This window comes from Coregonus lavaretus (genome assembly GCF_964263955.1).
Source record: "Coregonus lavaretus genome assembly, chromosome: 18".
In the NCBI taxonomy this organism is placed as follows: Eukaryota; Metazoa; Chordata; class Actinopteri; order Salmoniformes; family Salmonidae; genus Coregonus; species Coregonus lavaretus.
The window spans coordinates 43,999,949-44,026,758 of NC_140005.1; the positions used below are offsets into that span (position 1 = coordinate 43,999,949).

General features: G+C 43.0%; 1 protein-coding gene across 1 annotated transcript; it reads right to left on the reverse strand.

The window, feature by feature from the left end:
• Nucleotides 1-1,875: 1,875 nt before the first annotated feature.
• LOC311145730 (GTP cyclohydrolase 1-like) lies at nucleotides 1,876-26,390 on the reverse strand. Its single transcript, XM_084182017.1, has 6 exons — nucleotides 25,874-26,390; nucleotides 21,182-21,291; nucleotides 19,051-19,106; nucleotides 6,363-6,394; nucleotides 5,854-5,938; nucleotides 1,876-5,384 (listed from the first exon to the last, which is right to left on the reverse strand). Exons 1-6 carry the CDS (start codon nucleotides 26,244-26,246, stop codon nucleotides 5,258-5,260), a joined length of 783 nt encoding a protein of 260 aa, XP_084038143.1. The 5' UTR covers nucleotides 26,247-26,390; the 3' UTR covers nucleotides 1,876-5,257.
• Nucleotides 26,391-26,810: the final 420 nt, after the last annotated feature.

Here is a 26,810-nt window from a genome sequence, read left to right on the forward strand (position 1 = left end):
CATGGAGGCTCTCCTCACTGCCAAAGCTGACTCTCTTCTCTGTTCTCATCCTCCTAGATCTATCCGCTGCCTTCGACACTGTGAACCATCACATCCTCCTCTCAGGGCTGGGCGTCTCAGCCTCGGCACACTCTTGGATTGCATCCTACCTGGCAGGCCGCTCCTACAAGGCGTCGTGGAGAGGATCTGTGTCTGCACCACGTACTCTCACTACTGGTGTCCCCCAGGGCTCGATTCTAGGCCCTCTTCTCTCTATACACCAAGTCATTCGGCTCCGTCATATCCTCACATGGTCTCTCCCATCATTGCTATGCGGATGACACTCAACTACTTCTCTCCTTCCCCCCTTCTGACACCCACGTGGTGACACTCATCTCTGTGTGCCTGGCAGATATCTCAGCTTGGATGTCGGCCCACCACCTCAAGCTCAACAAGACGGAGCTGCTCTTCCTCCTGGGCAAGGCCTGCCCGCTCAAAGACCTTTCCATCATTGTTGACAACTCCACGGTGCCCCCCTCCCAGAGTAAAGAACCTTGGCGTGACCCTGGACAACACACTGTTGTTCTCTGCAAACATCAAAGCAGTGACTTGCTCCTTCGGGTTCATGCTCTACAACATCAGTAGAGTACAACCCTACCTCACACAGGAAGTGGCGCAGGTCCTAATCCAGGCACTTGTCATCTCCCGTCTGGACTACTGCAACTCGATGTTGGCTGGGCTCCCCGCTTATGCCATTAAACCCCTGCAACTTATCCAGAACGCTACAGCCCGCCTGGTGTTCAACTTTCCTAAGTTCTCCCATGTCACCCCGCTCCTCCGCTAGCTTCCAGTCAAAGCTTGCATCCACTACAATACCATGGTAATTGCCTACGGAGCAGCAAGAGGAACTGCCCTTCCCTACCTTCAGGCTATGCTCAAACCTTACACCCCAACCCGAGCTCTCCGTTCTGCCACCTCTGGTCTCTTGGCCCTCCCACCCCTACGGGAGGGCAGCTCCCGCTCAGCCCAGTCCAAGCTCTTCTCTGTCCTGGCACCCCAATGGTGGAACCAGCTTCCTCCTGGAGCTAGGACAGCAGAGTCCCTGCCCATCATCCGAAATAATCCCACAGCACTTCACCCCGACCCCTGCGCAAATAAATAATGCCTTTCGGGAACTAACACTCGCACTTGACTTTCTTTTTTACCCCTTACTAGCTCTGACTTTGCTGATAGCTACTTTGAGGAAAATGTACTTACTATGACTGTGATATGTGGTTGTCCCACCTAGCTATTTTAAGATTAATGCACTAACTGTAAATTGCTCTGGATAAGCGTGTCTCCTAAATGACAAATGTAAAGACACTGTCGTACATGTCTGGGTGTCATAATGCTACGTTCATAACCAAGTGGGAAGGTGGTAATTACCAGTTGTGAAGTCGTTTTGAACTTGGAAATACCATCAAACATGGAGGTCATTAGAAGGCAAGTGATTGTTTTGCTCTTTTGCCCATATCCAGAGCTGCTTTCACCTAAATCAAAAGGAAGATGAACAGAATCAATTTTGAATCAACAATTTGTATTTTGTTCTTACCATAAACAACAACTGCTGAAGATACCGCCATGCTTGCTGTCTTTTTTGTTGAAAAATGAGAGGTGCAAGTGAAACTCTGAGCATGGGGATGATAGACGAGTTTAGTAATTACCAGTTGGAGGGGATTTCAAGTGGATTTTTCCCAGTCGTATGCTGGTATATGGTGCCAATATTATGTGATCACAATCGTTTATTTTAATCATCTATACCTTTAAATGTGGGCACAATCAGAATGTGGACAAGATCAAGACGTATGTTAGTACCAGGTATAAACAGGCTTTACAAAGAAGAGCACAGTAGCCAGATTCATAGTTCTTACATATTTATTTTTCTTTGTCAAACTTTCAAAACGACCACAGTAAGAAGTGTAACCTAAATGAGTGGTGAAGGAGCCCAAAGACCAGGTCCTCCGAAAGGCCACAGACTATGTAGGCGCTGTAACTGAATATATCACACCTCTTCTCCCACCCCTGACACACACAACCCCAATGGCCAAATCAGATTGGTTAAAACCTACCCATTTCTGAGTATTATATATATATATTTCCAAGAAATGTACAACTATACCGCTTGTCAGCAAATATGGTCCTTGCTACTATTCCTATTTATCGTAACATTTCCATCGTTCCCATCCACAGTTTTTATGTGAGTAAAGTCATACTGTATGAAACTAAATCACAACAGGTGTGATGGAAACAGTGTCGGTCCAATTTCACAAATGTTGACAATTTGTTTGACATGGTGGGATCATTTTGTGTCGGTAAAAATAATTATGCGACAAATGCTGTGGAAATGCCTTTATGTGCAAATATCGAAGTAAACTTGGGAGTCATGCGATGATATGCGGTCTGGAACAGTTCGCTGACAAAGCGGACAGGGTAGGTTGATGAAATATGGATAAGATCAATAGCTTTTTTATTTGTTAATTGGCAGCCAAGTTTTGTTCATGTAGCCAGCATTCAAATAAAACCTTTAATGGAAATGTGCATGAAGCTCATCACCGTCCATCACTTAACCGTCATGAAATTTCATCAAAACTAATCTGCCTATAAACTCAATGCTTTTCCACGTGGTAGTACAACAGAGCATATCATATGACTCCCAAGTTTACTTCGATATGGTTTATTAAATCAATATTTGCACATAGGCGTTTCCACCGTATTTGTCACAATTATTTTTACCGACACAAAATGATCCCACCATGTCAAACAAATTCAACATTTGTGAAATTGGACCGACACTGTTTCCATCACACCTGTTGTGATTTAGTTTCATACGGTATGACTTTACTCACATAAAAACTGTGGATGGGAACGATGGAAATGTTACGATAAATAGGAATAGTTTGTGACAAAACCATCGCTAGAGTTACAAATGCGATAGTACATGGGAATCAATTTCATGGAAATGCATCTCTGCTGGGATTTTTGAATATTTGCATCAATCTGTCGCCAATTGGATGGAAACCTAGCTACTGTACATCATTTTCAAATGTTACTATATTTTAATATCCCTGCTGAAGAGAAGAGCCTACATGAAATCTGAAACATTTATACACTGACATACATAGATATATTCAGAGTTGACATTAAAAAGGTTAACAAGAGTTGACGTGTTCCTTTACCAAGAGGTGAAGGGGGGCCAGCCGACTCCTACCTCTAGTCTCTTCGACTTCATCGGTTGGAAGTGAATTCTTCATTCTCCCCCCAAAAAAGTAAGGCTGCTCAAGATAGAGGTCAGCGGAATCTATACTGGGCTGGCCCACAACGATTTGAGAAAATACACTTGTAGATTACACACATAATTAAAACGCACACAATTACGCACACAGACCTACACGACTTACAGATACAAAGCTAGTGATGCCCAATAGAGACCCTAACTGAACGGTGAAGTGCACACTTGGGGGATACAGAGAAAGCCACATGTTTGTGAAATTACTATTTGCACCATTGTGATACCTACAATAGTGTGACTATTGGCGAATTATGTATGGTTTCCATAGTAGGACAGCCTCTGACAACTCCTCCTGACCGGCCTGACCTATTATGCTAACCGTTCAGTGCCATCTAATCCTCCTTCATTGCGCTATCCAGTTACCATCCAATCAATGTAACTGCACCTTTGGAAACGTCGGTCTTTTGGTTACAGACAAATACAACAATCAAAACTAACAGCAACATTACCTCATCATTTGAACACCACAGTTAACATGTTCAGTAACCCATCATTGTTGGTTTCCCGAAGTTGCAGGGGTGCAGTATACTGTACCTCGAGCGGTAGCTACCAAATTTGTATGAGAATATGTTGCTCCCCCTTCGTGTACTAGTTAATGACAAGTACAGTAGACTGGGACTGATCCTTCTGATAGGCTGACAGACCTAAGTCTTAATTGTTTGACGAATGGGTTTGAAGCATTTTGGCTTGAGCGGGAATATGATGCCATGTGAAAAGGGCACTTGTCACATTTGAATAGGTTTGGCTAAGGCAAGGTAAATAAATACCATTAGTAAGGGCTCTATTCAATCCGTAAATTGAAATTTAAAGGCAATGTTCGTGCTTTAGCGGAGATGGCATTCACGGTAAACGCTGCATACACTGACTGCACACAACATTAAGAACACCTTCCTAAAATGAGATGAGTTGAGTGCAACACCCCCTCCCCCCACCCTCAGAACAGACTCAATTCGTCGGGGAATGGACTCTACAAGGTGTCAAAGGCGTTCCACGGGGATGCTGGCCCATGTTGACTCCAATGCTTCCCACAGTTGTGTGAAGTTGGCTGGATGTCCTTTGGGTGGTGGACCATTCTTGATACGCACGGGAAACTGTTGAGCATGAAAAGCAGAGCAGCATTGCAGTTCTTGACACAATAAAACCGGTGCGCCTGGCACCTACTATCATACCCTGTTCAAAGGGCACTTAAATCTCATCTTGCCCATTCACCGTCTGAATGGCACACACACACAATCCATATCTCAATTGTCTCAAGGCTTAAAAATAATTATTTAAACTGTCTCCTCCCCTTCATCTACACTGATTGAAGTCGATTTAACAAGTGACATCAATAAGGGATCATAGCTTTCACCTGGTCAGTCTGTCATGGAAAGGTGTTCTTAATGTTTTGTTATGTCGGCTCAATCGCAAATTACCTTTAAATGTATATAGTGGAACCTATAATGCTTCAGCTTTACAGATTTAATAGAGCCCTAAGACTGACATATGGTCCTACTGGGCCTAGCTTATGTGGATAAAAATATCTTGCAAAAATATATCAGGAAAAAAGTAAAGAATAAAATAAAAATTGATAAAATATTGATGTTAGGATGTTTCTATGTAGGTGCAAGTATCTTTACCGTATTTGGTAGTTCAATCCGGATAAAAGTCCTTTAAATTAAGCAACCATAAACACTAATCATTGAGCCACCTGACAGACACCATTTAGTAAGACTGCCATGTACACACACAGCTATGTCATGTGACCATGTGATGTGTGTGATGATTTGGAAGGGGGTGGAGGGATGGACTAAAACACACACACCCACAACTCACAGACACACCCACAACTCACAGACACACCCAGCAAGCCTGGACTCTAGGCTTCGTACAGAGATTGCTGTGCCAGGCGACAGGGAGAGAGGGGTCTGAGTTGGGCTGGGCAGCAGGTTTGTGGGCCAGCCGTCCCTCTCAGCTCCTGATGAGGGTGAGGAACTCGTCCCGTGTCTTGGGGTCCTCCCGGAACACCCCCAGCATGGTGCTGGTCACAGTCTTGCTGTTCATCTTCTGCACCCCCCTCATCACCATGCACATGTGACTGTACACAGGAAGGAGGAGGAAAGATAAAATGCATCATTATACATTGCTGTTGTAGTTATTAGATTTGGGTGTATGAGAAATGTCCTGTTTGTGACGCATTGAAGATTGTCCAGATATGACCTCGCACAGTATATTTGGTTTCATTTGTGTGCGTTTGTGTTTTGACTGCCATAATTGCGTTGGCAATAAGGTACTTTTGCCTCTGTGGGTACACTTGAACCAAATAGGGTCACCTTAAAAATGGACAGAAATATTGTCCAGAAACTACCTCATTGGGAAGAGAAAGGGCACACCTCGTGAGCAAAAGCATATTGTTTTCCTAAAACGAAGGATTTGTTAATATGAATTTATGTGTATGCACCATACAGCTAACATTCAAGCCACATTTTTCCACAGTGCATCTTTAATGTCTGTTTGTATGGGGCTGTTAATATCAGTGGTGAGCGAAAAGAGAGAGAGAGACATACGTTGCCTCGATGACGACGCCCACCCCGGCAGGCTGCAGAGCTTCAGTGATCGCCACAGCGATTTGTTTGGTCAACCGCTCTTGAACTGAAAGAGAACAGACAGATAAACACGGTCCAAGTCAGAGAGCAAACTCAAACATGATATGTGACATGATCGACCATGACATGGCAGGTTACCGGTTGTTCTAGGTAACAACACTTACCAGGCTGTCAACCAACTGACCATCTCTAAAAAGGACAATGTGGGAATAAAAATAATGCACGATTTGGATTGTAATGCAATTAATAAAATAAGTTGCTACTGCAGTAATTAGTGTAAGTATACACGTATGAGACAGTGCAACTTAATGTAAAGTGCTACTTAAAATAGAAAAATATAATAATAATAATATTATTATTATTATTATTATTGTCTTTGAGACAGAATAACAAAAGCTCTATGTGCAGCTCATTTTATTGTCCATCAACTCTCGAGAGTATAAATTAATTGTTAAAATGTCTGGTAATACCTTGCAGTCGACGGCTGTAGATTTCAACAATCCTGGGGAGAGATTAGGGGAAAAGGCAAGGGGGGAAAATACTTTCATTACATGAGAACACCCAAGTGGCAAGATTTACAGTGAGGCAAAGAGGCTTACATTGTCAAAGGGGGATTACACATTCTTCAGGGACAGAGTGGAGAATGGAAAGAGACATGGGAGCTCTTCACAACAGAGGTCACATTTTACAGTGTCAGTCAAATATGTTGATTTGGATTGGCTCGGACAGGTTGAAGTTTCTAAGAGCTGTTGTAATTTGTGTGTTTAAAGAACAGACTCAATCAAATCCATCACAGCATTGATTAAACAGAATTTTTGCATACATGATAACTTTGGGAAATCTTGGGATGCATCCATCTGTAATAGGAGTTTATCTGCTACAGTGTTCTTCAGGACCCATAATAATGTGATTTAATATGAATATTGGGTTAAAAAGTGCTATTTTTATTGTGTACATTCTGCAATGAGTCTGATTTCAATAAGCCCCAAGTCAACATACAGTGCCTTCAGAAAGTATTCATACTCCTTGACTTATTCCACATTTTGTTGTGTTATAGCCTGAATTCAAAATGGATTACACATTTTTTCCCCCTCAATTATCTACACACAATACCCCCTCCTAATGACAACGTGAAAACACATTTTAGATTTTTTTTGCAAATGTATTAACAATGAAATACAGAAATATCTAATATACATAAGTATTCACACCCCTGAGTCAATACTTTGTAGAAGCTCCTTTGGCAGTGATAACAGCTGTGTCTTTCTGGGTAAGTCTCTAAGAACTTCCCACACTTGGATTGTGCAACATCTGCCCATTATTATTTTCAAAATTCTTCAAGCACTGTCACATTGGTTGTTGATCATTGATAGACAACCATTTTCAGGTTTTGTCATAGATTTTCAAGTAGATTTAAGTCAGAACTGTAATTCGGCCACTCAGGAACATTCACTGTCTTCTTGGTAAGCAACTCCAGTGTAGGTTTGGCCTTGTGTTTTAGGTTATTGTCCTGCAGTGTTTGGTGGAAAGCAGACAACCAGGTTTTCCTCTAGGACTTTGCCTGTGCTTAGCTCCAGTCCGTTTCTTTTTTATCCTGAAAAACTCCCCAGTCCTTAACGATTACAAGCATACCCATAACATGATGCAGCCACCACTATGCTTGAAAATATGGAGAGTGGTACTCAGTAATGTGTTGTATTGGATTTGCCCCAAACATAACTTTGTATTCAGGAGAAAAAGTTAATTGCTTTGCCAAATTTTTTACAGTATTACTTTAGTGCCTTGTTGCAAACAAGATGCATGTTTTGGAATATTTGTATTATGTACAGGCTTCTTTCTTGTCACTCTGTCAATTAGGTTAGTATTGTGGAGTAACTACAATGTTGTTGATCCATCCTCAGTTCTCCCATCACAGCCATTAAACTCTGTAACCGTTTTAAAAAGTCACCATTGGCCTCATGGTGAAATCCCTGAGCGGTTTCCTTCCTCTACAGCAACTGAGTTAGGAAAGACGCCTGTGTCTTTGTAGTGATTGGATGTATTGATACACCATCCAAAGTGTAATTAATAATAACATCACCATGCTCGAAGGGATATTCAATGTCTGCTTTTAATTATTTATTTTTTAAATCTACCAATAGGTGCCCTTCTTTGCGAGGCATTGGAAAACCTCCCTGGTCTTTGTGGTTGAATCTGTGTTTGAAATTCACTGCCCGACTGAGGGACCTTACATATAATTGTGTGTGTGGGGTACAGAGATGAGGTAGTCATTCAAAAATCATGTTAAACACTATTATTTCACACAGCGTCAGTCCAAGCAACATCTGACTTGTTAAGCACATTTTTACTCCTGAATTTATTTAGGCTTGCCATAACAAAGGGGTTGAATTGTTGACTCAAGACATTTCAGCTTTTCATTTTTAATTAATGTATTACATTTTTTACTAAATTTACTAAAATGTTACATTCAGGCTGTAACAACAATATGTGGAATAAGTCATGGGGTGTGAATACTTTCTGAAGGCACCGTACATACAGATGTAGTTTGCTACAGCAGGAAAATAATCCTGCAGCAACAAGAAATGTGAATTATAATTAATTGACATTTGTTGTAGGGGTTGATTTGATAAATTTTTCGTATCAGGAAATCAAGTCTGACATTTGAAAGTGGAAATTACAAACTTTAGAAGCCTTTTTAAAACCTTGAATAGACCACAAGTTTCAATTTCCTGCTGTACAGGAAAATTCTCAGCAACAAAAGTGATCAAATTAAGATCCTACATCTTTACCACATCCTATATTTACCCTCTCTTTCTGGTGCTTTTCTAGGAGAGAGTGTGGTATTCTGTGGCAGTCACACTGACAACCAGTTGCAAGTTTCACCCTCCAGTGAGTCAATGTGAGTAGCAGAGCAGTGGATCACGCTCGCCTCATCATAGCCTGACTTCCCTTCCCCTTTGACCCAATGCTCTTTTACAAACATGCCCTCTCCTATCGCTGCAGCTCTGTCACTTGGCACAGCAAAATGCCACAGAACAAGAGGATTACGAAGACTTTCAAATGGGCGGATGCATCGATATGAAGGGATAAAACTGTTGCATCCTTCTCAAAAGAAGCACATTTTGGAGGTTTTGGGTGCAACGCCTTTCAGAGCTCAATTCATATAAAATAAAATCTATTAAATTGTATTTGTCACATGCTTCGTAGACAACAGGTGTAGACTAACCGTGAAATGCTTTCTTGCGGGTCCATTTCCAACAATGCAGAGTTAGATATTTTTTTAAATAAAAATAGTCACACAAGGAATAAATACAGTGAATAATGAATTAAATAACATGGCTATACATTGAGTGTACAAAACATTAGAGACTCGTAATTTTTCCATGACATAGACTGACCAGGTGAATCCAGGTGAAAGCTATGATCCCTTATTGATGTCACTTGTTAAATCTACTTCAATCAGTGCAGATGAAGGGGAGGAGACAGGTTAAAGAAGGATTTTTAAGCCTCGAGACAACTGAGACATGGATTGTGTATGTGTGCCATTCAGAGGGTGAATGTGCAAAACAAAAGATTTAAGTGCCTTTGAACGGCGTATGGTAGTAGGTGCCAGGCGCGCCGGTTTGAGTGTGTCAAGAACTGCAACGCTGCTGGGTTTTTCACGCTCAACAGTTTCCCGTGTGTATCAAGAATAGTCCACCACCCAAAGAACATCCAGCCAACTTGACAACTGTGGGAAGCATTGGAGTCAACATGGGCCTGCATTCCTGTGGAACGCTTTCGACACCTTGTAGAGTCCATGCCCTGATGAATTGAGGCTCTTATGAGGGCAAAAGGGGGTGCAACTCAATTTCATGAAGGTGTTCCTAATGTTTTGTACACTCAGTGTGTGAGTAGAAAGTAAGTTGGCTATATACCAGGAATACCAGTAACTAGTCGATGTGCATGGGTAGGAGGTAATTGAGGTTGGTAGCTATGTACTGTGCATATAGGTAGGGGTAAAGTGACTAGGCAACAGGATACATAATTGACAGTAGCAGTAGTGTATGTGGTGAGTGTTAAAGTATGTGTGTGCATGTTGTGTGGGTATATGTAGTGTGTGTATACACACACACACAGTTGAAGTCGGAACTTTACATACACTTAGGTTGGAGTCATTAAAACTCATTTTTCAACCACTCCACAAATTTCTTTTTAACAAACTATAGTTTTGGCAAGTCGGTTAGGACATCTACTTTGTGCATGACAAGTAATTTTTCCAACAATTGTTCACAGACAGATTATTTCACTGTATCACAATTCCAGTGGGTCAGAAGTTTACAAACACTAAGTTGACTGTGCCTTTAAACAGCTTGGAAAATTCCAGAAAATGATGTCATGGCTTTAGAAGCTTCTGATAGGCTAATTGACATAATTTGAGTCAATTGGCGGTGTACCTGTGGCTGTATTTCAAGGCCTACCTTCAAACTCAGTGCCTCTTTGCTTGAAATCATGGGAAAATCAAAAGAAATCAACCGACCTCAGAAAAAGAATTGTAGACCTCCACAAGTCTGGTTCATCCTTGGGAGCAATTTCCAAATGCCTGAAGGTACCATGTTCATCTGTACAAACAATAGTATGCAAGTATAAACACCATGGGACCACGCAGCCGTCATACCGCTCAGGAAGGAGACGCGTTCTGTCTCCTAGAGATGAACGTACTTTGGTGCGAAAAGTGCAAATCAATCCCAGAACAACAGCAAAGGACCTTGTGAAGATGCTGGAGGAAACAGGTACAAAAGTATCTATATCCACAGTAAAACGAGTCCTATATCGACATAACCTGAAAGGCCGCTCAGCAAGGAAGAAGGCACTGCTCAAAAACCGCCTTAAAAAAGCCAGACTAAGGTTTGCAACTGCACATGGGGACAAAAATCGTACTTTTTGCAGAAATGTCCTCTGGTCTGATGAAACAAAAATATAACTGTTTGGCCATAATGACCATCGTCATGTTTGGAAGAAAAAGGGGATGACTTGCAAGCCGAAGAACACCATCCCAAACGTGAAGCACGGGGGTGGCAGCATCATGCTGTGGGGGTGCTTTGCTGCAGGAGGGACTGGCACACTTCACAAAATAGATGGCATCATGAGGAAGGAAAATTATGTGGATATATTGAAGCAACATCTCAAGACATCAGTCACGAAGTTAAAGCTTGGTCGCAAATGGGTCTTCCAAATGGACAATGACCCCAAGCATACTTCCAAAGTTGTGGCAAAATGGCTTAAGGGCAACAAAGTCAAGGTATTGGAGTGGCCATCACAAAGCCCTGACCTCAATCCTATAGAAAATGTGTTGTGGGAAGGCTACCCGAAATGTTTGGCCCAAGTTACCAGTCAAAAGGTTTGGACACACCTACTCATTCCAGGGTTTCTCTTTATTTTTACTATTTTCTACATTGTAGAATAATAGTGAAGACATCAAAACTATGAAATAACACATATGGAATCATGTAGTAACCAAAAAAAGTGTTTAGAAAGAACAGTCTGTGCTTGGGTGGCTGGAGTCTGACAAGGCCCCTAACACATTTTTATTTTTTTATGAGCATGGCCTTATTTCTATTACAGCATATTGGATGACTGATTCATATTCCATTCACACAGCTCAATGTAACAGTGATAGGTTTAGGCTACTACATGATACTCTAATTTTCCCTATACCCATCATGAGGTTGCTACAACCTAGCCTGCGAATGAAAGTTTACAACGTAGGTGCACAGGTCGAGAGAAAATGTTTTAGTAATCAAGGTGACAGTGACATATTCAATAACGCCTTGCACAAACTCGCCTGCATTTAGCTGATCTAGGGTGTAATCATTAGTCCAAACAGCTGCAAACAAGAGTTTCTATTGGACAAATTCAGGTATGTTTATTCCCGTTTTGTTCCGTTTGCTTCCATTTAAGAAATGTTTTTCAAAAGAATCAGCAGAATGAATACACTCCTAATCACCCGCTAACATAGTCCACTTTAATAGCAGCCACATACAAACAGGATGATCACTTTGCTCGTCGTATAATTCCTTCTCACATCTATGCGCTAGTCTGTGACCAGGCGAAAAAATCTTTGCTAGCCAAACCTTCATACCATAACCGCTACACACAGCTTACATCGATGTCACCATATTAGCTAACAACATAGTTACTAGAACTAACGTGTTAGTAAACCCACTACAATCATGCAGTACATTGTACAGCAAGCAGTTTAGCAGTTACACTGGCGGGCCCGGGTTGCAATACATTTATAAAACCAAAAGCTTACCTTGACTTGGATGAGTTCCAGTGTTGGATAGCCATAGGCAGCTAGCTAACATAGCATCCCTATGTGTTTGAGTAAGCGAAACTAGCTAGCTACATTCGCTAGCTAAGTAACGTTAAAGCGACCCAACCAAATTCACATAGAAATGTGTGTTATACACTGAACAAAAATATTAACACAACATGACTTACAGTTCATATAAAAGAAAATCAGTCAATTGAAATAAATTCATTAGGCCCTAATCTATGGATTTCACTGCTGGAAATACAGATATGCATCGGTTGGTCACAGATACTTTTTTTTTAAAGTAGGGGGGTGGATTAGAAAACCAGTCACTACCCTGGCGTTACAAGCGCCATGCTCTACCAATTGAGCTACAGAGGACCACGACATGTCTGTTGAGTATGCAGGCCATGGAAGAACTGGGACATTTTTAGCTTCCAGGAATTGTGTACAGACGGCGGCAGATGAATGGCATGACAATGGGCCTCAGGATCTCGTCACGGTTGCTCTGTGCATTCAAATTGCCATCGATTAAATGCAATTGTGTTTGTTGTCTGTAGCTTATGCCTGCCCATACCATAACCCCACCATGGGGCACTCTGTTCCCAACGTTGACATCAGCAAACCGCTCGCCCACACGACACCATACACGCTGTCTGCCATCTGTCCGGTACAGTTGAAACTGGGATTCATCTGTGAAGTGCACACTTCTCCAGCATGCCAGTGGCCATCGTAGGTGAGCATTTGCCCAGGGGCAAATGTCGGTTACGACGCCGAACTGCAGTCAGGTCAAGACGCTGGGGAGGACGACAAGCACGCAGATGACCTTCCTTGAGACGGTTTCTGAAAGTATGTGCAGACGTTCTTCGGTTGTGCAAACCCACAGTTTCATCAGCTGACCGGGTGGCTGGTCTCAGACGATCCCGCAGGTGAAGAAGCCAGATCTGGCGTGGTTACACGTGGTCTACGGTTGTGAGGCCAGTTGGACGTACTGCCAAATTCTCTAAAACAATGTTGGAGGTGGCTTATGGTAGAGAAATTAACATTAAATGATCTGGCAACAGCTCTGATGGACATTCCTGCAGTCAGCATGACAATTGCTCACTCTCTCAAATCTGTGGCATTGTGTTGTGTGACAAAACGACACATTTTAGAGTGGTCTTTTATTGTCCCCAGCATTATCATGCTGTTTAATCAGCTTCTTGATATGCCACACCTGTCAAGTGGATGGATTATCTTGGCAAAGGAGAAACGCTCACTAACAGGGATGTAAACAAATTTGGGCACAAAATTAGAGAAATAAGCTTTTTGTGCGTATAGAAGATTTCTGGGATCGTTTATTTCAGCTCATGAAACATGGGACCAACACATTACATGTTGCGTTTATATTTTTGTCCAGTATAGATCTGTCATTATCATTGAAAGAAAGTCTAAAAAGCGGTAGATCTGTTCTATGCGCGCTATTTCTATGCTTCCCGTTCTGAACCGTTACTTTCGGTTTTGTACACCAGCTTCAAAACAGCTGAAAATACAATATTTATGGTTATGGAAAATATATTTCACAGCGGTTTAGATGGTACAATGATTCTCTACACCAGTGTTTCCCAACCCTGGTCCTAGAGTACCCCCAACAATATACATTATTGTTTTAGCCCTGGACAAACACACCTCATTCAGCTCATTGAGGGCTTGATGATTTGTTGACAAGTTGAATCAGTTGTGCTTGTCCATGGTTACAATAAAAATGTATACCGTTGGGGGTACTCGAGGACCAGGGATGGGAAACACTGCTCTACATAAAAAAACAAAAACATTTTTAGTCATTTAGCAGATGCTCTTATCCAGAGCGACTTACAGTTAGTGAGTGCATACATTTCCATACTGGCCCCCTGTGGGAATCGAACCCACAACCCTGGTGTTGCAAACGCCATGCTCTACCAACTGTGCAGTGGAACTGACTTCGAGGTCAAGAGTTGCGTTTGAGGGCTCAACACTATACTTGCTTGTTTTGTCACATAAACTGAAACTATTAGAATTTGCTAACACTTAACACCCAGCATCATAACATATTATGACATGTCAAAACCATGTCATAATAGCTGTCATAACCTGTTATAATATGGTCATAACACTGTCATGACACATTTTAGACCTGTTGTGACATATATTGCGTTATTTCATGGCTGATTATGACACCTACATAAGAGTGTCAAAACCCACCACACAAGGCAAAACATTCCCTTACACCATAGCCTACTTGTCAACAGTATGTTTATGTTGTATAATTTTTGTTTTAATTGACCATATAAAATTATCATTCTAATTGCACACACATTGATGTCAGACATGCACCTACCCTAATGCTCTGTTGCTGATGACTGGGATGAATGCAGGAGCAGATTTCAGGAGCAGGACAAGACACCCTCTTTTTGACTGATGACTGATGTAAGGGCATGAACGTGATAGGCCTATCTGGCTTATATGATTATTATGGTCATAATGCTTCTTGACAGTGTCATAAAGTGTATTTTCTTAGTCCAAGTAAAGTGACACAGGATGGTCATAATGCTTCATGACAGTGTTATAAAGTGTATTTTCTACAAGTTATTTACAATATGATGAAAAAAACATGGATCGTAACGGATTCATTACAATAACAACAAAATGATTTTAGAAACAAACTTTTTGGCAGGGAAAAAAATAATTTGAATAAATGTGGGTTTTAACACTCTTATGTAGGCTTCACAACCAGCCATAAAATAACGTAATGTATGTCCCAACAGGGATACAAATATGGGTCATGACAGTGTTATGACCAAATTATGACAAGTTATGTCAGCTGTTATGACATGGTTATGACTGTCATAACGTGTTATGACACTGGGTGTCAAGTAGAGTGTTACCAAGAATTTTAGCAACCAGGAAATGGCGGAGCGATTTCTGCATAGTGCATCTTTAAGTGAAAGTGAAAAAAATACAATGAAATATAGCTAGCCCTCTTGCTCTCACTTCCCCTTAAATTAATTTGTTAAAAACTGTTCAACTATTGTCTTTCTCTCTCTTTGAGTCAACTACTCACCACATTTTATGCACTGCAGTGCTAGCTAGCTGTTGCTTATGCTTTCAGTACTAGATTAATTATCTGATCCTTTGATAGGGTGGACAACATGTCAGTTCATGCTGCAAGAGCTCTGATAGGTTGGAGGACGTCCTCCGGACGTTGTCATCATTACTGTGTAAGTCTATGGAAGGGAGTGAGAACCATGAGCCTTCTAGGTTTTGTATTGAAGTGAATGTACCCAGAGCAGGACGGACACTAGCCGTCCTCCGGCTACACCATGGTGCTATGAGGCGATAATCATTTAGACAGGTTACCTTGGCGTTCTTGGGCACAGGAACTATGGTGGTCTGCTAGAAACATGTAGGTATTACATCACTACAGATCCAGGTTCGATCCCAGGCTGTGTCATAACCGGCTGTGACCGGGAGTCCCATAGGGCGGCGCACAATCGGCCCAGCGTCATCTGGGTTAGGGGAGTGTTTGGCCGGGGGGGCTTTACTTGGCTCATCGTGCTCTAGTGACTCCTTGTGGCAGGCCGGGCGCCTGCAGGCTGACTTTGGTCGTCAGTTGAACAGTGTTTCCTCCGACACATTACTGCAGCTGGCTTCCGGGTTATGTGGGCGGATGTTAAGGAGCGCGGTTTGGCAGATCATGTTTCGGAGGATGCATGACTCGACCTTCGCCTCTCCCGAGGCCATTGGGGAGTTGCAGCGATGAGACAAGATTGTAATTGGATCGCAATTGGATATCAAGAAATTGGGGATACAAATAATTATACATATATATATATATATATACATACATATACATACACACACACAGTACCAGTCAAAGGTTTGGACACACCTACTCATTCAAGGGTTTTTCTTTAAATTTTACTATTTTCTACATTGTAGAATAATAGTGAAGACATCAAAACATTGAAATAACACATATGGAATCATGTAGTAACCAAAAAAAAGTGTTAAACAAATCAAAATATATTTTATATTTGAGATTCTTCAAAGTAGCCACCCTTTGCCTTGATGACAGCTTTGCACACTCTTGGCATTCTCGCAACCAGCTTCATGAGGAATGCTTTTCCAACAGTCTTGAAGGAGTTCCCACATATGCTGAGCACTTGTTGGCTGCTTTTCCTTCACTCTGCGGTCCAACTCATCCCAAACAATCTCAATTGGGCTGAGGTCAGGTGATTGTGGAGGCCAGGTCATATGATGCAGCACTCCATCACTCTCCTTCTTGGTCAAATAGCCCATACACAGCCTTGAGGTGTGTTGGGTCATTGTCCTGTTGAAAAACAAATGAGAGTCCCACTAAGCGCAAACCAGATGGGATGGCGTTTTGCTACAGAATGCTGTGGTAGCCATGCTGGTTAAGTGTGCCTTGAATTCTAAATAAATCACAGACAGTGTCACCAGCAAAGCACCCCCACACTTCACGGTGGGAACCACACATGCAGAGATCATCCATTTACCTACTCTGCGTCTCACAAAGACAACGGTTTGAACCAAAAATCTCAAATTTGGACTCATCAGACCAAAGGACAGATTTCCACCGGTCTAATGTCCATTGCTCGTGTTTCTTGGCCCAAGCAAGTCTCTTCTTATTATTGATTGTCCTTAGTAGTGGTTTATTTGCAGAAATTCAACCATGAAGGCCTGATTCACGTAGTCTCCTCTGAACAGTTGATGTTGAGATGTGTCTGTTACTTGAACTCTGTGAAGCATTTATTTGGGCTGCAATTTCTGAGGCTGGTAACTCTAATGAACTTATCCTCTGCAGCAGAGGTAACTCTGGGTCTTCCTTTCCTGTGGTGGTCCTCATGAGAGCCAGTTTCATCATAGCACTTGATGGTTTTTGCTACTGCACTTGAAAAAACTTTGAAAGTTCTTGAAATGTTCCATATTGACTGACCTTCATATCTTAAAGTAATAATGGACTGTAGTTTCTCTTTGCTTATTTGAGCTGTTCTTGACATAATATGGACTTGGTCTTTCACCAAATAGGGCCATCTTCTGTATACCACCCCTACCTTGTCACAACACAACTGATTGGCTCAAACGCATTAAGAAGGAAAGAAATACCACAAATTAACTTTTAACAAGGCACACCTGTTAATTGAAATGCATTCCAGGTGACTACCTCATGAAGCTGGTTGAGAGAATGCCAAGAGTGTGCAAAGCTGTCATCAAGGCAAAGGGTGGCTACTTTGAATAATCTCAAATATAAAATATATTTTGATTTGTTTAACACTTTTTTGGTTACTACATGATTCCATATGTGTTACTTCATAGTTTTGATGTCTTCACTATTATTCTACAATGTAGAAAATAGTACAAAATGAAGAGAAACCCTTGAATGAGTAGGTGTTTCCAAACTTTTGACTGGTACTATATCTATCTATCTATCTATCTATCTATATAAAAATAAACACACACCCCCCACCCTTGAGTTTACGAGATGCTGCCGTTCTGTCCTGCCGATGCATAGAAAAACTAGCTAGCTTTATAATAACCAGGTCCTCGTTCAGCCACGTCTACGTGAAGCATAGGATATTACAGTTTTTCAGGTCCCATTGATAGGATAGTCTCGAACGGAGTTCGTCTAGTTTGTTCTCCAGTGATTGTACATTCGCCAATAGAACAGAGGGTAGGGGTGGTTTATTCTCTCTGCCGTAGTTTCATCAGGCTGCCCCCACGTCGGCCTCTATATGGAACGTATTTTCCTCTTCCGAGTGTCAGGGATTAGGGCCTGGTCCTGGGTGAGCAGTATGTCATTGAAGTAGAATTCTTCATCCAAATCGAGGTTAGTGATCACTTTTCTGATATCCAGAAGCTATTTTCAGTCAATGGCGGAAACTTTATGTACAAAAAAAGTTAAGATGAGCACAAAATAAATAAAAATACAGCATAATTGGTCAGGTGCCCGTAAAACAGACACTATACATGCCAGCGCCATTACCTGAAGTGTACTCTCCAAAATAAAAGTATTGCTGGTATTGTGTTTGTATGGTGAGCACTGGTGTATCAGCGTATGTGCAAACAGAGTGTGAGAGACCATGTGCTAACAGGGTGTGCGCCTGCGTAGCTGCGTACTTCCCTCCAGGGAAGGGAAGTAAGAGTCTGTATTAGTGAAAGGGGCTAAGCCTCAGGTATTGGGGTCAGATGGGATCAGAATCCTCTCGTCACATACACATTCCTTCTAATCAGCTTAAGGCTCCACCCGGAGTGGCCTCTCCACTTAAACAGCATCACAGCAAACACTACTGCTATGCTAAAGCTATGCTACGCGAACGCTACACTGTAGAAGCTAATGTACAGCTAACCCACTAAACCCAGGTTCAGCTCTCTCTGGGCTACAACATGAGTCAGCCTCTTAGTTCATCACTGTGTTGTAGTTCCTATTATTTAATAGGTGACCATATTTTACTGTATTGCCTGAAGGACTATCTAGGAACAGATTACATATTCGTACATGATCATACTGCACACATGGGTTGAGTCTAGGTAATCCCAATCCCTCCAATTTCCTAATATCCAACCCTCCTGTTAGGATTTTTTGTCACAGGAATTCCATACCTTGGTGCGGTTCCCTGGTATACTGACAATAACTTCAATAGCTAACGATATCCACACTGAAGAAGGCTGTGAAGTCGAAACGTCTTTGTACGCTATCCCCTTTGCAGTAAAAATTATCTTGACCAATCGAAAAAATTAAGTAAGCTTTTTGCGACATTCGTTACATTTTTGTTCATTTCTTTCACAATAGCAAATAAACTATTACACTTTCCATACTGTCTTACCTGGCCAGCTTGCTGAGGCCCAGCACCCTCTTATTGGGGAGGTAGCCTATATGGACCTGGGGGAGAGAAGAGAGACCAATTCTGCCATTAATGATGTCCAAGGTCCGCATTATAGCATATTCATAACAGACAGCAAATCATGTTGCCCCAAATTCTGCACTGCCAAACAGACCCAACTGGCATGACAATGTACAGTATCTCACAGCGGTCGAAGTGGGCTGGATATGACTGAACGGATTCGACCCTGTGTCTCCTGTGTATCATAAGGCGGTTAGCCCGCTGAGCTAAAGCCTAGGCATTAGCTCAGTGAGCGAACATTTCTTCAGGTCTCAACAAGTTTACTCATCACGTGAATATTTGTATTATATCGGGGTCCCATCATGTGATGAAGGCAAGCTGAACATTTGCTTTCCATTCCACCTTGACGGGCTGCGGCGTGGGAAATGAATCATAAGAAGCGAAGACTAAAGGCAACATTATCTAAAGGCCATCGGAGGAGTGCAGGGGAGGTAAAGGAGTCTGCATCGTGGCTAAATAAGCAGCAGATAAACGCTCAGAAGAGGACCGAGATCTAGGCTCTCCTCCCCATCCGACTGGTGAGCCTGGTACTGGACTCGTACTGCGTATGACTGGAAGGCTAAATGCCCCCCCCTCTCCTTCCACCCATTCCCCACCCACCATCCACTCAAATGTCAGCAGCAATTTGCTGAAACGGGCTGAGAGAAAGGGCATGAATGCAAGGATTTCCCGTCCTCCTCCTCTTTTCCCCCCCCTCTCTTTCTGCTAGGTTGTGATAAAGTGCATTTCTGAACTGGGTAAAAGAAAAACAGTCACTTCACTTTGAAAAAAAGGGATTCACGTTTGATTCAAAGTGGGGTTCAGAGATGGGCATCATGGTTTTTCAAAGGTATGCGGTGTTAAAGTAGGCCTAACAGCATAGCAGAAAAAAAACAAATACCACCTCGTTGTGAGGTGATAAGAGACACTAAAAGTGTTATTAAAAGACAACTGACTGGACGCGCAAAAACATTTGTAAAAATGTACTGCTCTATCCCTGAGCTCGCAGGCAGAAATCGGTGAGTCATTATCGCACTTGGCAATCGGCTCGGATAGATGCGCAGGGAAACATATACGTGTGTGGATAAGAGGAGACTAGCGCTTGTGACGATGACAGGGAGCTATCAGCAGGGGAAGGAGGTGGACGGAAGCAATGTGGCCTTCTGACAGCCAACCGCAGACAAACAAACACACACCACAAAGACCAAAACGACTAGAGTGTGTATGTGTCCAAAGAGAGAGCGTGCATAACACTTGCTACCGCTATCATCACGGCCCATTTGCACCGTGAAAAGGATATGAAAAGATTAATGGCCTCCCTCTTTTGTCTTAAATGTCAAACACCTGCAGGGTAAGATGAGGGGAGAATAGAGGGGAGGATGCTAGGTCTACGGTACTAAATGTCAACAGGAGAATTTACAGAGGCAACCGTGTCTCACTTGAATCCCCACTAACTGGATTTCAGTTGATTTGGGATGCATTCCAAATGGCAGCCTATTGCCAATTTGGTACAAGTAGTGTACTATAAAGGGAATAGGATGCAATTTGGAACGCACACTTGGTCAGTGCCAGTGGCCATTTTTCCTTACCAGTAGTTTAATCACAGCTGGGCTCAAATTACATGCTCATCAGTGGACAAATGCCTTATCAGTGCCCCTGAGGATGTTTCTACATGGGGAGCTGTTATTTTGGGTGTTTAGCAGTGGGGTATTAGGCTAGACGTGAGAGTACAGTAGCCTACTAATTTCATACAAATTGTGGCATCACTTCAGTCACTGAACTAGGCCTACAACTTCAACCTCTCTCACAAAGATGTATAAATCAACCATGCAAGCCAAGGTAATATAGAAAGTAGGCCTACTCCTGACTTGTGAACAAGATTGTCTTAGAAGCATTTTAGGTGAGTTAAACATGTGTATAAAAAATTGAATTGTGTTGATATATTGCAGGATCCAACCTAGAAGAGATTCCCCATAATTGGAGATTGTGCATCGTGGACTGGTGTGGGTCTGGGGTGCATATAGAGTCATAGGGGCAAGTGTGTGTATGTGTGCGCGTGTACATGCAATCTTACCCTTCCAAAGATGGGCACCAGGTGGTGCTCACACATGGAGAACATGTCGATGTCCTTTACGATCACCATCTCGTCGTGGTCCTCGTCGAAGATGGCGTCGTTCAGCACGTCTGCAGAAGCAAAGAGAAAATGAGTGAGACTGATGAGTGCGAGGACCATCGAGTCGACGCCATACAGCTCCGAGACACTTAACAAGACGCTCAACAGACGAGACCAGACAGCCCTAGCCAACCTAATCACTCACTCTCCCTCCCTCCATCCCATATGCCTGTTTTTCTCTGGCAAACATTGTAATTATATCTCAACCCCCATATAGCCCTACCGCTCTTCCTGTTTGTCATTTTATTTCATTTTCTCTCCTAGCGGAGCTCATATCATCGTTCAAATAAATCCATGGGTTTTTATCTGTTTGTGGCGATGCTCCCTCCTTTCTCCCTGACGGAGGTTTTTAATTTCCTGGCCGCCTATCTAAGAGTTTGGGTCGGGGTGTGAGGTAAAGTTTCCATGGTAACATGGTGAGTGAGCAGACTGCCTGACTTGTTGCTTTAGGGTCCTGCCTTGTTGTTGTGGTTTTGCGTCTTGTCTATACAAGCAGCAGCCGGTTTGGGCACTATGGCGATGAGATCACTGGCTAAACTAACAACAACAACGGTAATAGGTTCTCCATAGGCCGTAGTGTTCGAAAAGTCCACACCATCTCACCAATGTTCGATAACAGACAATGCATGTTTAGGCCTATATGCTGATTGTAAGTCACTCTGGATAAGAGCATCTGCTAAATGACCAAAATGTTAATGTATAGCAGGGGTACTCAAACTACTATTTGAGAAAGTCCACATTACTAAGGACTTAACATGGTCCACACACAACTGCACAGTTATGCAGAGGGAAAGACATGGCATGGGCCCTCGAATCCTCACAAAGTTCTACAGCTGCACCATCGAAAGCATCTTGACTGGCTGAATCACTGCTTGGTATGGCAAATGGACCGCAAAGCGCTACATAGGGTGTTGCGGACAACCCAATACGTCACGGGGGCTCTCTGCCACCAAGGACCTCTATATCAGGCGGTGTCAGAGGAAGGCCAGAAAAATGGCCAAAGAATCCAGCCACCCAAACCACAGACTGTTCACTCTGCTACTGTCCGGGAAAAAGTACCGGACCAACATTCCCCATATTATCACGTTATCTTTGTTGCTTTGCGTCGATGGGAAGGGCTCGTAAGCAAGCATTTTGCGGTCAAGTCTACACCCATTGTATTCGGCGCATGTGACAAATAAAATGAGATTTCACTGAGTTCCTAATATAAATATATTTATTTTTTTGTCAAGACCTGCAGCCTGTATTGACCCAGGTCTGGGTCTGGACCACGGTCCACCAGTTGAGGATGTCTGATGTATAGGATAAGAATGATTAGAATATCAAGTGCAGTTTCACTAGACTAGTTAAATCAAACTGAACAAATGCTGATTTCACATCACTGTTAGAATATTACGATTTATTGATTGACACCTCTCTGACACATTCAGTAGGTTAGAATGGAGTCATTAAGAACATTGTTATCTGTCGATTGATGATCATATTTGACAGTGCTTAAAGTAACAGTGCTACTGTTTGGGTTTTCCCTCAAGCAGTACTCCAAATGTCCCTCTCCCAGCCCAGTGTGTGCATGCATGTTTTTCCGGTAAAGCTCTACTGATGAATAGAGCATTGTCCCCAGTCCATCTCACCAACCTGAGGGCAGCAGCTGTTCAGAGAACAGTTACCCCTCACCAGACTGGTCCTCTACAAACACACACACACACACACACACAGCAGGTCATGTGACAGGGCAACAGCAAAAGAACAGGAAATAAAATCAGCATCAACCCAACTAATCTCAGACAAACAACCACACACACACAAACAATGAGTCACTACGGTTACATTACAAATTGTTAGGGTGTCAAGCAGAGGGGTTGAGAGCGCTGGTGGCTGGGTCGGCGTGAACTCTGCTTTCTCTATCCCCCTCTCCCTTTTTCTCTCCTCCTCTCTCCCTTCCTCACTCTACCTTTTTCTCTCCCTCTCTCTCAATCCCCTGAAGCAGTGCGGCCCTGCCCCTTCGCGTCAACACCTAATGAGAAAGAAACACCCTAATGATTGGTTGACAAATAGTGCATCCCACAATGTAGGTGATGGTTGCATGGTGCACTTGGTGAGAAGCATCTGCACCGACTCGAAGGTTCAGCCCTACATCATTCACACTGACTTCCTGTACGCTTGGGGCACTCATAAATTAGTCACTCATTTGCTCACACAAACGTAGAAACACGCATACATTCACACACACGAAAGGCAGGCATGGCCCTTCTGGGAAGGCTTTCCACTAGATGTTGGAGCATTGCTGCGAGGACTTGCTTTAATTCAGCCACAAGCATTAGTGACGTCGGGCACTGATCTTGGGCGATTAGGCCTGGCTTGCCGTCGGCGTTCCAATTCAACCCAAAGGTTGGGGTTGAGGTCAGGGCTCTGTGCAGGCCAGTCAAGTTCTTCCGATCTCGACAAACCATTTCTGTATGGACCTCGCTTTATGCACGAGGGCATTGTCATGCTGAAACAGGAAAGGGCCTTCCCCAAACTATTGCCACAAAGTTGGAGCAAAGAATCGTCTACAATGTCATTGTATGCTGTAGCGTTAGGATTTCCCCTTCACTGGAACTAAGGCGCCTAGCCCGAACCATGAAAAACAGCCCCAGAATATTATCCCTCTTCCACCAAATTTTACAGTTGGCACTATGCATTGGGGCAGGTAGCGTTCTCCTGGCATCCACCTAAACCCAGATTCTTCCGTCGGACTGCCAGATGGTGAAGCGTGATTCATCACTCCAGAGAACGTGTCTCCACTGCTCCAGAGTCTGGCAGTCCAGCCGAAGCTTGGCATTGCGCTCCCGACGAACAGTTATTGTGCTGACTTTGCTTCCAGAGGCAGTTTGGAACTCGGTAGTGAGTGTTGCAACTGAGGACAGACGATTTTTACGCGCTTCAGCACTCGCCGGTCCTGTTCTGTGAGCTTGAGCGGCCTACCACTTCGTGGCTGAGCCGTTGTTGCGCCTAGAAGTTTCCACTTCACAATAACAGCACTTACAGTTGACTGGGGCAGCTCTAGCAGGGCAGAAATTTGACAAGCTGACTTGTTGGAAAGGTGGCACTGAGCTCTTCAGTAAGGCCATTCTACTGCCAATGTTGGTCTACGGAGATTGCATGGCTGTGTGCTCGATTTCATACACCTGTCAGCAATTGGTGTGGCTGAAATAGCCAAATCCACTCATTTGAAGGGGGTGTCCACATACTTTTGTAGTGTATATCCATATATCCACTGGCTCAATGTGACAAGGCGAACATGACCACACCTATTGCTTTACCTTTAAAGAGAGACGGTTTCCCGCACACTGATTAAGCCTATTCCTGGACTAAAAAGCACTTTGAATGGAGATTCTCCTTTGTTTTTCATCCAGGTTTAATCTGGGTTTGTGAAACTGGCCATAGAAGTTATTCAGCTCTTCGAAATCTTCAATTCAATGACATTACACATTTAAACAAAGGGGTGGTGCAGAATAAGAGCCAATCAAAAAAGGGAGATAACACCACTTGCTTCAGTGCTCCTGAACACACACACATTATATCATCATGACTCTTCACTTTTTGCTGGATTTACTGTTTAGTTCGGCCCCTCACGTTTCCATACCACTCCCACAACACCTCAAACAGGGGGGAAAGAACATTGAGTCCATATAGACCAGAGAGAATCTTTGCATTCTCAAGTTATCCCAGATGCATGTTTTTCAGCTAGGGAGGATGAGTGTCACTAACACATTCACTGTGTGTGTCTCTTCAAACGTATTACACAGAACCTTAAAGCGCTCCCCGCCAAACCAACTCCAGATGGGTTACTGGAAGGAGGAGGGGAGGGTGGGGGATAATAATACTGTGAGGGGTAGCTCCACAGCTCCACCACTAAAACAGCCCCAACCATGGAGAACGGAACCAATAAAGTCTGGTCAGGATGACCAGGGGACTTGTTGAGCCTGGATATGCACGTGAACTGTTTCGTAAGGATGGACAGAGATAGAGGTATTGTGTAGAAAGAGGGATTTCACAGACGGATGAGGGAAAAGTGCATAAATTGAGAATATTAGATACAACACCATATTTCTTGTAGGGTTACTTGTCTATGAATGCACGTTGAACATAATAGATTGTGCATCCTTCCTTCTTGAGGTACTCAACTGCTCTAAATCACATACAATGGTCATTTGAGTGAAGCCTGTCTCTCCAGTGCCAATAATGATTTAAAATGTTGTACTGCACAGCTCTAAATAAGAGTTTGTAGCTCTTATACTGAACATAGCTTTACAAAAAACAATCAAGTTAATTGGATGTGTCTTCTGAAATACCTGACCATAGGCGAAGGATATAAGAAAGTTGTCCTGTAAAAGTTTGTGTATATAATAGTTAGATCAGCATAATAAATTGCATATTTCTCCTCTCAAAACAGATGTCTTGATTGGAGTTCGGTAGCCTAAGTAAATGACACATAAATGTCTATATTTCAGGTAAATTAAAAGGGGAGTTAAGGTTATCCACGTCACTTTCTTTTTTACAACATAGAAAAGTGTTGACAACTTGGGAAAGGGGCATTCCGAACTGACTCACCTATGATTTTCTCCTGGTAGCCCTTGGTGAAGAACTGCATGGCAGTCGCGGCTCTCCACGGAGTTTTTAGAAGTCCCTGTCTTTGCGGGTCCTCCCCGAGACCCCGGAGAATAGTGGTGTAGGCAGCAGCAAGACTAGGCAAGCTCATCTCATTGTCTTCCATACTTCGGGTGCGCTCATGCTTCCAGCCCTCTACCACGGAGGACCCTGTGTGCGAACTCGACTCACCGGCCGTCCCCGTCCCTTGAGACAGGCCTACCAAGGTCCGGTTGTCTTTTTTTACCAAGCCGTCAATGTGTCCGTTTATTGAACTTTCGTTTGTAGTCTGTCTACTGTCAGCTTCATTCTCGTGACTCTGTTTTGAGCGCTCCATAGTTCAGAATTGACGTAAGGTCTTTTCACTTTTGGAGGATGCGCTTTGCAGTGTTTTCGCTTCGTGGACGCAGCTTTGTTTTGAGTGCACCACCTGCAGAGTACACTGCCGTCACCTGAACGTATGAAAGTACATGAAGCACTCTCAGACGATGGTACCCCATGGCTTTATAAACGATTTAATACTCGTGCATTTCTATTGGTCGAGAATTTTGAGTACGTCACGTTCTGTCAGTTGTATGTAAGCCAACGGAGAACATTGCCTGGCTACCCAAACTCCTTTCTCCAGCCAAACGCTACGCCACGCCCACGGATGTTAGTTTCTTCTCTGCAATGAGTCTGGCTCTGAGTACCTCCCTGATGATTTCGAGAATGGGAATCCCTTCTAGACCGTCTGATTGGTCCCAGAAACCGCTGGGTTGGACCAGAGCCAGAACACATGTGTAAAGCTGCCTTTTGAAAATTCGTCATTGGCTTTGATACTCTGATTGGTTAGGAATCACTGATGACTGTTTTGGCCAATGCCCCTCATTTTGAGGTCACGATAAACCACTTCAATTATGGC